The following is a 14,441-nucleotide window of genomic DNA, read 5'->3' as shown; positions in this document are numbered from 1 at the left end:
GCCATAACCAAGTGGCTGGCATAGTGAACAGGGACATCTGTGCTGAGTACAGTCTGGAAGTCCCAAATTGCAAATGGGATACACCTCCAAAGGTGGTTGAGAATTACAGAGCTAAGATTCTTGTATCCTGGAAGAGTTTGTGTGATGTTGGGCTGTGGTGATGGTGACAACCCTTAATTCCCTGCATCAAAGGGGCATCATCTGTCGAGACCTCAACCCCAACAATTTCCTGCTTGACCACCAAGGCATGATCACTGCAGGCATTTTTCTGGACTACATGTTATTTATTTTAGTCTATTACACACAGGGAACTGGGGATAAATATCTTTTACAAGGTTAAGTGAACTGAATGAATGAAGAAATTAAAATCCTTTAAAATTGTGTAGACTTTCGGCTTTCTCATGTAATGCAATCACATCACTTTAAAGATGTAACATAAATTTACCAAATAAAATGCTCTTGAAGATTCCCCTTCTGTTTCTTCTTTTGTCGTCCTGCAATCATCTCTCTGCACCTTGTTATCAATAAAGTATATATATTTCCCTCCGACATGTTTACGTTTTTCTATGGTGGTTGAGTTATCTCTTGCATGCACCATGCATCACATTCACTTCCAAGGTTCCTGCATGTTTCTTTGTTTTGTTTTTTTTACAATTCTTCATGCAGATACAAACACGGATCACAGATCACAAACAAGTCAGTAACTCACTGTTCAGTCAAAGAGAAGAGAGTAGATTTCCAAAGTGCCATCCATTAGCATGCCCCGGTGTGTGTGTGTGTGTGTGTGTGTGTGTGTGTGTGTGTGTGTGTGTGTGTGTGTGTGTGTGTGTGTGTGTGTGTGTGTGTGTGTGTGTGTGTGTGTGTGTGTGTCGTAGCTGAAGTTTGAATTTCATTGATGTTTATGTGGTTGCAGACTAAGTGACCTCATTAGCTACACTCCCAGCAAAGTGCTTCTCACTGGTGGGATGATCTCAGTAGTACCTCCTGAGCTCCTATTCTTTCTCAGTTTTGTCATGTTATCTTTAGATCAAGCAGACACACAAACACAGAGGGACTTGTGTCTCCATTTAGATGAGATATTAAAAATAAAAGTATTTCCTTGTTTCTCTAATAAGAAGCTCTGTATTAAAACATAATATTTATTCACCCATTCCCTTAAATCATATAGTAGTTTAGAAATTTATTTGAGTTCTGAGAAGAACCTGCAAACACTTACTGTAGATTTGAGATAAGTTGCTGCTTCTTGTCAATAACTGTGTTACCTTTGAGTAGCTAAAATTATGTGTAGTTGTAATTGCAATACCCATGATTCTAATAAAGCTCTACTTCCATTTGGTAATACGCCCTCATTTTAATAATAATGTGCTAGCAGTGCTATACTGTAAATCCTGACGGTCAGCATAGACCATGGAATATGGGATGTTCTTTATTGTTGTCTACAAGGTAATTTGACATTCAGCATGTCTTGCTCATTACCAACTTCATGTACACATGCACACACTGTCACAGTCTGTTTTTTTCCCCCTGCATTTCCTGTTTTATTTTGTAGTATTTCTGGTTTCTGTTCAGTCATGCCTTTTTCTGCTTTTTTTTGTCACATGACCACACAGCTGTTTTTAATCCGGTCTTTAGTTTAGTATATACCACCAGCACTTACCTTTGTTCCCTGCCAGATCGTTAGTGTTCATAGAGTTCCTAGAGTTTTGTTGAGTTTTTTTTCTGCATTCTGATTACCTGCCTGTCTGTCATCGGTTTTGCCTGTCTGACCTTGTTACCATTTGGATCATCCCTACCAGTACCGTAGCCTGAATTCAATTGTCTTTGACCCATTGCCTGTTTGACTATCCGCCTGCCTGTCGTCTTTGTGCTTTTGCCACCCTGCTTACATGGTTCTGACCTCTGCTTGTGGCTGACCACTGAGAACATTAAACTCCCTTTGTTTGAACCTGAGAGTCTCCTGAAGCTGTGCATGTGGGTTCGCCACCTTCGCGCACACTGTGCAGTGTCACACACGAGTAGAGGCAGATGTAAAAACCATTGCTGAATATTTGCAAAGCAACAGATGACGACTTGGTAGAACTCAGTTGTGTAGTGCCCTCTATAGCTCCCTAAGTGCTCCGTGTTTTTTACTTTTTCCCACCCTGTTTATCAGGGTTGGTGTTTTTCGGTCCTGGGGTGGTTGTACAGTATACCCTTTGTTAGTTTAGTTTAGTTTTGTTAGGGTTTTATGGAACCTTTCTCTGGCTCTGTCTCAGTCTAGTTAACAATCTAGGCCCAATCTGCCAACTTGCATGGTGGGTTATGACAAATAGGTGGACATGCAGATCTTGGGATGTATGGTGGTGGAGTAAGACTTAAAGAACAAAGGCTCACAACTACAGGCATATGACTGCTTTAGTCCACATGCCCCATCCTCAAAGAATGACATTTTATGATTTGTATTTAATTGATTCTGGTATTCTACTGTACAGTTCTGTCTGGAGGTGTTAAAAACTTTAAGCTGTTCTAGCATCTGATAAGTTTTAAATCCTTCATTCTCTCTAAAATAACTCATTAAAAAAGATTTAACATTAGTGTGATCTTTGAGTGGGTGCTTACAAATTCCCTGTGTTGAATCAGCTACACCATCTTGCATCTTGCAGGTCATATGTTTAGAGTCTAATTTTGGATCTATTGATCGATTTACTTTCTTCTGATGATGCAGTATTCCAAATTCTCCATGGGCACTTTTTGAGAAGATACAAGAAAATACACACACTGTTGCAAGAACACAGCAAAAGAAGAGGTGATCCAGCATCTGGAGAGAGTACCAGTACTGTGGAGGACTTCTTGTCTGCTTCCCGTTCCAAACATAGCCTAAGAAGCCAAACCAATTCAGACCCATCGCCTTAACTTAATGAAATTGCCTTTATTATAGAGGATTGTCCTCAGTCACCTTCACACTCAGGTAAGCTCAGCACTAGATTGGTTGTTCACATCAACAATAAACTGGACTTGTCTAACAACTGGGACACTCTGTGTAAGAAGGGCCAGATTCACCTCCACCTGCTGAGGAGACTGAGGTCCTTTGGTGTGTGCAGACAGCTGCTTAGGACTTTCTATGACACTGTGGTAGCGTCAGTAGTCCTATATGGAGTTGTGTGCTGGGGGGGCAGTACAGGCAGAGACAGGAAGAACCTTAACAAGCTGGTTAAAAAAGTCGGCTCTGTCCTGGGCTGCACAGTGGAGTCCATGGAGGAGGTGGCGGACAGAAGGATGGCTAAACTAACATCCATCATGCAGAACCCCTCCACCCATGGCACCACACTGTAGAGGCTCTGAGCAGCTCCTTCAGCACCAGACTGTTACACCCACAGTGCAGAAAAGGAGCACTACCACAGGTCATTCCTCCCCACTGCCATCAGACTGTTCATGTTAGGACCCAGGCTTTTACTGTATGCCTCCAGGGCCGCTCTGGCTCTCTTTTGTGTTGTTGTGGATCATGTGGTTTCCTGTTTGTAATTAGCTTATTGTTGTCACCTGTTGTACTTGTACTTGAGGCCTTAGTTTGTATTGTGTCCTCGTCAGTTTGTTGTTGAAGTTGGTGGGTGTACGTCAGTTGTGCCAGTTTCGTGTTTGTAATCCTGTCCTAAGTGAGGTTTGTCGGGTCCATGTGTCTGTGTTGTCCTTGTGTGCTTATTTAGTTTTTCCCCCTGCAGCGCAGTTTAGATTTTTAGTTTAGTTATTTGTGTCTATTGTGTGTATATATATATATATGTATATATATTGTCTCATCCTGCTTTAGCAGCGCTTTAAGTTTATTAAACTTCTTTGTATTATTTCAGTTATTAATAAAACTATTTGTATCTATGTTTTTATCACCGTGTCGTTGCATGCGGGTCCACCACTCTAGTCTTGTCTGTAGGCCTCAGCAGCCTGTTTATCTCCTACTCTTAGTGAGCACAGCCCAAATTCTAGTTTGCCAGTACGTAACAGTACACTATAGCAATGCAGTGACACACAATGTGTAACTATAGGTGTACTTAATGATAATACCATTATCATCACAAAATACCTAAAATGTGAAATAGTTCTTATTTTTTTCTTCAACCAGTCATCTTCCTTCCACTAATGCTGTAAATTTAGTTTGAATATATGAATGTATTTGTGGCTACATGGGATCTGTTGGGTTTAGTTGTGTAAGGTCTAACCTTACAATACTTTTTAAAGTGCCATAACATTTTTTGTGAATTGGCATATTAAAAATATTAATATTATATAATAGTATTTTAAATTAATTTGAATGATTTTTGATGATCTTTAACACTGTATCAGGTACAGTACATAAATCCAAGATTGTGTTCACACCATCTTTATTAGAAGATCAGTACCCCAAACTGTATTCACCAAGATTAAGAAAAAAAGATGCCCGTTTCTCTTCTGGTCTCGCCAGACCAGTAGCTGTCTGTAAAAGCCCACACCAAGCATTTGTCCTTGTTTCTCCTGCTGAGAAGCTCTTTAGAGACTGCTACTCAGGCTTAGAGACGACTGAGAGGTTACTAACGTTTAACACAAGGGAAGCAAGAAGAGGATGAAACACCAAAATGTTTCCTGTCTGCAATAAAGTACAGTGCTGACCCTATACAATCATGACTCCCACTGTCTGCCCTTTCCTGCTTGCCAGATGTGCAATTGCAGGATGTTTTACCTGTACTTCATAGGGTTGAGTAATAGAGAGCAAAAGGAAATATCCATACTGTATCATAGGGGCTAGAGGCTTTGTGTCATCTAGTTAAACTGTTCATTTACTGTACAGGAGTTTACTGTGTTGCAGCTTTTGTATATAATGTAGAATCAAATAATTTATTTTGCCAACCAGTGTCAACCACCAACCTCCTTTACAAAAGCATTCAGGCGCAAGAGTATTAAGAGTAGTAAAGAGTATTTATTGTGAAGAATCGATTTTGGCAGCATCTCATGTCTGAACTTTGACATTTCATTCACCTCAGCCTTCCTGTTAGATCTTCTCATGCTCCATCAGGTTCAATGGGAAGCATCTTTCACTGTTTTTAAGGTCTTTGTTATGCTTGTGTATGTTTTTGTTCTTACCTATAATAATACTGTATATTATACTGTATATTAAAGTGTAATGAGTATTATTATAGTATTTTCATACCCAGTTACATTGTGAATGTGTTTCATTTTTACTGCTATTCTGGAATATTGTTTATAACAAAGCCTATCCAGGAGAACATGCCACCCACCCAGACCAGTATTTTTAGAAAGCTCCAACTGCTCTTTTTTTATTATAGAAGACTACACTTTAATCTACTGGGCTTACATATACAGATACCAAACTTATCTGTATTTTTGTTGTTTTTATATGTTTATTAATTTCATTTAAGTAGCAAATCTTAAATGCATGAATATTGACGCAGGAAAAAAGGTTGAATTATTAAACATGTGAACAATGTCCTCCACTACCACGTGTCACCCCCATATAAATTTGTCAGTTTTAGAGATTTGAATATACTCAGACTGTTGTTGTTACCAGGGGTGCTTTAGCCCTCTGTGAAGCTTGCATAAATGTTGCTGTAGCTGTATGAGCTATGAACACTGAACTGTAACTACACCCTAAAAGCATGAAATGATATTAACACCATATGTGGTGCTGGTGCTATTAAACTATTAGATCAATAAAACTATTTAAATGGTAAAGCTGAAGAGGTTGTTACAAGTCACAGCAGCAGTGACTGCTGCAAGAGGAAGTCTGGATCTTTGTTGTTGAATATACACTGTTTATTATTTAATTTGGCCTTGGCTTGGAATATTTTAGCTTTTGCATTGCATCTTTAAAAGGTTATTACAGTGCATACCTTTTTGGTGTTATAAAACACATCATTCAGGTCCCCAGAATGTGTCTGTAAACTGTTATTGCTAACAGACAACGCCTAAATGTGTTCCTGCCCGCTCTAAAGATATGCTCTCACAGCCAGTTTCTAAGACAACTGCTCTCTACAACTGGCTAGAACTCAGGTTTTACTTCCTTTTAATAGAAGTTCCCTGTGATATCTATGATTTCTCATTCTTTGTCTCCATCTAGTGGACTGTATAAGTATAACACAACTCATAAATCATAACCTAAAGCAAATACATTTACGCAATAAATTTTGAATACCCCATGCGATGTACTACAGTACACTTTTAATGAACACATCATTTTAGTTATCTTTAAATTCATTTAGTGCCTTTTATTGCACTTTCATTCAGTGCATTTGTGCCTATTGTCACAAATTAAGCCCTCTACCCTCAGCCCTGACGACTGGTGACTCATCCCAACCACACCCCCTCACTTCACACCACACTGAGTCACTTCCTCAACCCCTCATTTCACACCACACTAAGACACTCCCTCCACCCCTATCCTTCTCCAGCACCCAGGTGAGAAGTGAGCTCAGGAAGATCAAGGCCAGGAAAGCAGCTGGACCAGACGGCATCAGCTCCAGACTCCTAAAGTCCTGTGCAGGCGAACTGTGTGGAGTTATGGAGCATGTCTTCAACCTGAGCCTCAAGCTGAGGGTGGTACCACAGCTCTGGAAGACCTCCTGCGTGGTACCAGTGTCCCAAGACACCGCACGCCAAAGACCCCAGCAGCTTCAGACCAGTGGCTCTGACATCACACCTGATGAAGACACTGGAGAGACTGGTCCTGGGTCACCTCCGCTCTGCGGTGGGAACCTACCTGGACCCGCTGCAGTTCGCCTACCGACACGGCATAGGAGTAGACGACGCTGTCATCTTCCTCTTACATCGAGCTCTTTCCCACCTAGAGAAGCCCGGCAGCACTGTGAGGATCATGTTCTTTGACTTCTCCAGTGCCTTCAACACCATCCAGCCGATGCTCCTGAAACACAAACTGGAGGAGGCTGGTGTGGACCTTCATCTGACCGAGTGGATTATGGACTATCTCACAAACAGGCCTCAGTTTGTGAGAGCCAGGGACTGTGTGTCTGACACTCTGACCTGCAGTGTGGGGGCCCCACAGGGGACTGTACTGGCCCCCTTCCTTTTCACCCTCTACACGTCAGACCTCAGACACAACACGGACAGCTGTGTTCTGCAGAAGTTCTCTGATGACTCTGCGATCGTCGGACTGATCACCAATGATGACGATGCAGAGTACAGAGGACTCACTCAGAACTTTGTGGACTGGTGCCAGCGGAACCACCTCCTGATCAATGCAGGGAAAACGAAGGAGATGGTGGTGGATTTCCGCAGACAGCAGCCTGCTGTCATCCCACCGATGCACATCCAGGGAAGGGACATTGAGAGAGTGGACTCTTACAAGTACCTGGGAGTGCATCTGAACAATAAACTGGACTGGACTCATAACACGGATGCACTGTACATGAAGGGTCAGAGCAGACTCTACCTGCTGAGGAGACTGCGGTCTTTTGGAGTGAAGGGGCCACTCCTGAAGACCTTCTATGACTCTGTGGTGGCATCAGCCATCCTGTACGGTGTGGTCTGCTGGGGCAGCAGCATCACAGCGAGGGACAGGAAGAGACTGGACAGGATCATCAGAAAGTCCAGCTCTGTCCTGGGCTGCACTCTGGACACAGTGCAGGAGGTGGGTGAGAGAAGGGTCCTGGCTAAACTGACATCCATCATGGACCAGGTCTCTCACCCACTGGAGGACTCACAGTCTGCTCTGGAGAGCAGCTTCAGTAGCAGACTGATCCACCCTCGCTGTGTGAAGGAGAGATATCGTAGATCCTTCCTACCTGCTGCTGTCAGACTGTACAATCAGAACTGTTGACCACATCCCACCACAGTCACTCACCCACTGCATCAGTGGTTTATATAGCAACCTGCTCTGCACAATATTTGTGTAAATCTGTGAACAATCATGTATATTGTTACCGGTACAAATCTTATACCCATTACTGTGCAATAACCCTGCAATGACCTCATACTCACTCTAACTGTACTGTACTGCTTTGTACTGTGCCAACACAAACTGTTCTGTACCTGTATTCTTGCTCATCTGTACTGCTGTTGTGAGAGGTAATTTCCCCACTGCGGGACTATTAAAGGTTTTCTTATTTCTTATTTCTTATTTCTTAAATTAGCCAGAATGGCTTGAAAAGCAAACCAGAAACCAGAGCTCTGACTGACGTGAAAGTTATTTTTAAAGAACAAAACAACAGTGTGGATAATGCCTTGGCAGGCGGCACAGGTAGCACAGATGAGTGAAAACCAAGAGGGCAACGGCAGTAATGGAATGAACTAGATGAACTGGAGAATGGAGGAAGAGCCAGCACAGGTAACTGTCTAAAGGCCTTTTACATATTACATATTTACAGAAACTACGTCCTCTGTGGTCAGGGCGCATAGATATGTCTAGACTCACCAGCGTTTACATTTCAGCCCACCCCTGAGGCTACTGCATAAGGGCTCGGAGGCGTGAGCTCAGAGATTTCAGTGACTGTGCTGTTAGACCTCCAACATGTCCATGCCATGTCATGTGCTCCTAAGAAATATGCGTTGTTTTACCAGTTCAGCAATATTTCAGTTGGCATAGCCCTGGTCCCTCATGCCTTCACACAATGTCAGCAAGTCGGGGTCTTGAACTACTGTTTTCAGGTTTCAGAGGAGCTGTGCCATCCAGCACCAGGCACTGGGTCTTGTGATGTATTCCAAAGGTTCCAAATAAAAACAGTCTCCAACCACCTGTGTGCTGACCCCAGAAAGACAGCCGAGGTTTGTGTCTTGGCTGGTTTCAGCTGCACTGTCAGGTCACCCGGCCCATTTAACAGCGCCACTAGACCTTATGTCAAAGTTACTGTACTGTGTATCTGAGGGTAGTTTATTCAATCAGTTGGTTATTTTAAAATTAATCTTAAGTTTTAGATTTAATAGTGGACTCACAGGATGGTATTGTGATTTATGATGCACGTGCAGATCTGGTCATAATGTCAAGTTCACCATTGTGTGTTTACATCTGAAGGATGCCTATTGTATGTGTGCAGTATGTAGTCATGTTGAATAAAGTATTTGGAAATGCAATTTTATTCTTTTTTTAATTTCCTGTTCTTATTTCCTGCCTTGGTCACTTAACACGCATATTTATTTACAAAAGGACTCACACAAAGGATTCACACATTGCCTGTTGCTTGGCTCATTAGTTCATCATGTCACATTGGTCAGTTCAGTTCTTTTCTTCCTGTCATGCTGGTTAGTGTTTTGTTAGCACAAAGCAAGCATTGGGCACATCAGATAAGAATGCTACACACCGGGACTCCCCATTTCTTGCAAAGCAGAAGGGAGGAAACTTCAAAGCTATAGCACAGCTAATGTGGTTTCAACTGATCAGCAAAATAAATTTCAAAAATGTTTCAATGAATAAAATGCAGTATTTTTCAGTTTCAGGCTTGTCCACCAGTCCTGCATTTTTATTTCCTTGTATGTTCTTAGGTTGTTTTTGTTCCTGTTAGTTTATACCTATAATATTTTTTTAGCTATTTTAGTTATTTTATTTAGTTGCTTTATTTTAGTGTTACAACTTTATATTCCTAGTGTACCTTCTGTTTCCCAAGATTATTCCTTTCTTATCAGATTTGTTTTGGTTGGCCCTGCCTTTGCAGTAGTTTTAAGTTCCCTCATTTTGCATTTTTGAGAGTTTGCCTAGTGAATATCTGACACCTAATTCATAAGTTGTCTTATTGCTGTTTGTGCATTAGTTTGTTCTAGTGTTACAGTAATAAAGGGAAATACATGATGGTAATAATAACTGTCAACTCTAACTGTTAAAGAGGCCCAGACACTATTAAGTATAAAAGTGAAATATTATCATCCAGCTCATGGTGTTCCCATTTACATTTTTTATTGTAAAGGCGGGTTCTTACAAAATAGTGATGAGGCAAGGAAACAAAGGGCCTGCAAACCTAAAAATAATAAAAGAAATAATGTGACAACAAACTTATTAAAACAGAAACACAAACTGCAATATAACCTGCTAAAGGAATAATATATTTTTTGAAAAACAGTTTTGCATGGAAACAAAGCGAGTGTTAACAAAGGCCCCAGTAACAGTCGATTTACTGCCGAGCTGAGTAAGACGTGACAACCCTTCAGAGACAAGTGAGTTGTCAGCAACCAGCAAAGGCAGATACAGTCATTTCGCTACTTGTGTTTTAGACAAGATCTAAAGCTGATGAAGCATAATTGCCAAGAAAAACAATGTTTTTTACACATGCCTTATGATGTTGTGACAGGATCATTGTGGGTTTAATGCTACATCAGCTGAAACAGATAAACAATTATAGTACAGTATGTAAAGACTTTACCAGTATAAAACATCTCCATTTGTGTGTCTTTATGGGGAAAAGTGGGGTTTAGTACTTACATAGTGTCAGGTCTAAGTATTGGTTAGATAGTAAATATAGCAGTTAATCCATACAGTAAGTGTTTAGAAGATGCTGCTGCTACGAGACGCTGTGTCTTGCAAAAAAAGAAAAAAACTCCATACCTCCTTCTTAGTTCAATTAACACGAGTCTAAAAACTCGTAGGTAAATACTGGATACTTAGGGTTGTCACAAATCACTTGATGAAGATTATGATATTTTAATCATAGTTTGACAATAATTGTCTAGGTTTGACAGAATAAAGTGTTTTGACATCTAATACTGTAATTTAGCAAAATTTTAAGGATTTTGATTTTACTGTATTGCAGGTAACTCATGCTAGTGTGACGGAGTAATACTTCCTGTTGCAGCCTGTTTATGTGATGCCAGCTGGTTGTAAAACAACAGGTGTTCTTTTGTAGGTGTACAGTTACAGACAAGGCCTCCCTAGGTTCTTTTATTTTTGCAGGACACAAACAAAACTCTAATACTTTCTTTGTGGTCTAAGGTAAAAGTCAGCCCAGTTAACTCAGAGTCTACAATGGCTTCAATAAACAGAATTTTTTTCTTCCCCTCGAATGAACCCATGTTGTCGTCTCTCCTCTGTTTATCCCTCAGCTCTTTCCACTCGCCTCTAGCCCAGTAGTGCCCTCTAACAACGATGAATGTTGCAGGCACGGGTCTCCTTCTGGTCCTTACAAGAAAGCTGTTTCGATCTTTTCTTCACAGTCAGTAAACGCTCCTGTGTCCCCCCTCCGCATGTTTTGGTACAGTCCGTCCAGCCAGAAGATGGCTGCATCTTGCAAACGTCTGTAAAAAATGAGAGAAAGCAGCATCTCAGCTGTGGTCTGGCCCTTTGTACTACTACTACCACTACTACTACCACTACCACTACTACTACTACCACTACTACTACTACTACAACAACAACAACAACAACAACAACAACAACAACAACAACAACAACAACAACAACAACAACAACAACAACAACAACAACAACAACAACAACAACAACAACAACAACAACAACAACAACAACAACAACAACAACAACAACAACAGATTACAGTAACAAACCTCGCTGATTCTCTGCTACAACCCCTTTTCTCTTTCTTCCACCTCTTCCTTTTGTACGACACTTCCTAATCCTGCATTTTTTCCTCTGGATGGTCTCAGGACAAGGGCTCCCCCCCCACTGTGCCTCCAGTTTGACCATGCGGGTTCGAATTGTGTGCCCTTTACCACAGGACTTGTTGCACTCCGACCATTCCGACCACTCAGAGACCATGCAGTCAATTGCTGGATGTTGGGACAGAAGAGAACAGGTGATAAATTGGTCCAGTTTTCATGGACTTATCTTCGCCATTCACTCTAAAAAGCACAAGTAGAAATGTCACTGACTGATAATTCTCAAAGAGATTAAAGGCAGCTTTTTATTACTTTTCAATCTTTAATCATGATATATGGTTCTATACAGTATATGACCAAGGTCTGCAGAGAAGAAGACAAGAGCAGTGTAGTTTTAGCGGATAAATCATGTTATTTGGCAGAGATGAGGAGTTTGCCTTGGGAGCTTCTAAATGCACATTATTGGTTTTTAATTCTAGAAGAAGTTATGTCAACTCAAACTAACAGGACTTTTCAATTAAAAAAATAATTGTATTTTTCTTGAATGTTTTTTCTTATCATAGAGTTTTATTTCTAATATAGCAATGTACTGTAGGAAACAGAGGTAGGGTTGGACAATTCATTAAATGTCAAACAGCGAACTCTGACCACCCACATTCATCGTAGCTTTCTTAGTCTGCTAGTTCTAAACAGTTCTTACAGCTCTTACATTTTAGTTTGTGAGGAACAAGTGTAAAGTGTGTTTGAACTAAGCCAGCAGTCTTACTTGCTGTTTCTGACTTTGATCACAAGATTTTAGTATGAGATTTTCATTAGCTCATTGTAGGCCTTTAGTCCAGTTTTCCAGACAGAGAATTCACCACCAAACAAGCTTTTTTAGCTGCTCTGGAATGTAGGAAAGAGCCCTTTCAGCTATTTGATTATGAATCCTCCCAGATTACATTGCTACAACAAAAATGTACCTTATACACCTAGATAGATATTTCTTGATGCCTGCCCGGGAATTTCACATGGACTTGACCTGTTTAGAGTATGGGCAGACTTTAAGGTAATCTATAAATAGTCTATAAAAGTGAAAATTCAAGTCAATTTGTTTGATTTAGACCAAACTATCCTGTTTACCTTTGAAATTGTAAGTTTTTATCAAATTTAAAAAATTCCCTCATGGAATCTGAATGTAATAGAGTCTGATAATGCTAACTTTACTGTATACTCAAGTTATCTATTTTTTGTTGTTTGGCCAATTTGCAAAGCTGCAATAACATGCAAACCAAAAAAATATTGTGCAGGAATACTTACAGGTGAAATGCATAAAATGACACTTTAACGAGGATTAAAATTTACAGGTGTCCCATTTCCTACTTACGGCAATCAGGAAGCATGCACTTCTCAGTCTGCTGAAGCTCTTCCAAACACGTTGCAGGATCAGACTTCAGCATCCTCTGACGTGTTCGCAGCCCTCGCCCACATGTCACACTGCACTGGCTCCAGTCCGACCAGGGAGACAGCATGCACGGAATGGTATCTGTTTTTAATTAGATGAGAGTAGATCACTTTGTTCATACTCATGAGCAGAATCTCATCAGTTAATTTATTCATTTAAATGAACTGAGTAAGGCACAAGTGTCAATTTACCACTAGATGTTAGTAGTAAAAAAGAAAAAAAATTATATGAACAAACTAACAAACTGTATTAAAGTAGAATCAAACTAAAACTCACGACACTCTGGCTGCAAGCATTGCTCTGCTTCAGCCACTTGGGTTTTACACATGGATCCATCTATAGGAGGCATCTTCACCATGCGCTCACGTCGCTTTATGCCCAAACCACAGGTGACGCTGCAGGGGTCCCACTCACCCCACTCTGTCACGACACAGCTGCTGGGTGCTGTGGGAAGGACAAAGTGATATACTGTACAAGGCCTTCCTAATTGTTTTATTCCTGGGGAATGTTTAATGGTTGGGGAATGTTCCAATTATGTTTTGACCCAATTGAAAATATTGTTTGATGTCAGTTGTAGCAAATGACATGTATGACATGAACATGACATAAACAAAATAGAAGAGACTGAGGCAGGAACCAGCTCCTTTTGGTACCCTAATACAATAGTAGCCAATTATATACAGCACAAGTAAGCTACACAAACACACAGCATTGACAGGGGTTGTATGTAGCTCACAGAAATACTCACAGCATTCATCATTGATGACACATTTTTCCGTCTCCTCTGTGTGGAGCTGGCAGAGGGAACCATCCTCGGGATACTGTTTGACATAGCGCTCTCTAGACCTCATCCCTATCCCACAGGACACGCTGCAGGCTGACCAGCTGATCCACTCTGACATCATACACGTGGACGATTCTGTTCACCAGAACACAGGAAGAGAATTATAAATACTGTTAGAAGGACATGATTATTTTGAAATTATTTTGAAAAAAAAAATAGCTTTAATAATTTGCAGGTGTTGTATTGCAATTCAGGACAGCACAACTAGACTAAAGTTTTGGAGATCGAGATTTATTGTAATTCTAATAATACAAATGGTCAAATGGTTTAGTTTGACACTGTAGCAAGTTCTGATTCAGGTTGAAAAATAAAATCCGCACAAAATCACTGTGAAGTCAATTCAAAACAGGCATCACAACTGTAATTATATGTTGTTAGAGATGTCATGAAAAACACACTTTTACACTATTTTTTGTATTTTAAAAACTAATTGATAGTATTTAAATTTTAAAAAGCAGTTTCTTTCTTTGATAGAAGAGGATTTTAGGGCTTTGTTGTATTGTGGTACATATTGTTAATGAAGATTTTGGATGAGGTAATTTATACGGATGGTTTGTGGTGATTGTTTTCACCCACAGTCCGCTGTACATGTCAGTTAGTAAATCAGGTTTGATTTGACCTGTTATTAAAGAGAGA

At 40.5% G+C, this 14,441-nt stretch overlaps 1 protein-coding gene across 2 annotated transcripts in view; it reads right to left on the bottom strand.

Moving 5' to 3' along the window:
- Positions 1-9,843: 9,843 nt before the first annotated feature.
- Positions 9,844-14,441, bottom strand: part of LOC114857212 (spondin-1-like) — a 125,124-nt gene continuing 120,526 nt past the window's right edge. For both annotated transcript variants that reach the window (XM_029153463.3, XM_029153462.3), the window contains exons 12-16: positions 13,710-13,880; positions 13,238-13,405; positions 12,884-13,042; positions 11,467-11,688; positions 9,844-11,196 (exon numbers count right to left, since the gene is read on the bottom strand). In XM_029153463.3, coding sequence (XP_029009296.1) covers positions 11,039-11,196; positions 11,467-11,688; positions 12,884-13,042; positions 13,238-13,405; positions 13,710-13,880 — 878 coding nt within the window. In that variant the 3' untranslated portion in view covers positions 9,844-11,038. The remainder of the gene's footprint in view (positions 11,197-11,466; positions 11,689-12,883; positions 13,043-13,237; positions 13,406-13,709; positions 13,881-14,441) is intronic.

The sequence above is a fragment of the Betta splendens genome, chromosome 6 (genome assembly GCF_900634795.4).
Source record: "Betta splendens chromosome 6, fBetSpl5.4, whole genome shotgun sequence".
In the NCBI taxonomy this organism is placed as follows: domain Eukaryota; kingdom Metazoa; phylum Chordata; class Actinopteri; order Anabantiformes; family Osphronemidae; genus Betta; species Betta splendens.
The sequence above is the reverse complement of the archived record's forward strand: the minus strand, read 5'-3'. Positions and strand labels throughout refer to the sequence as shown.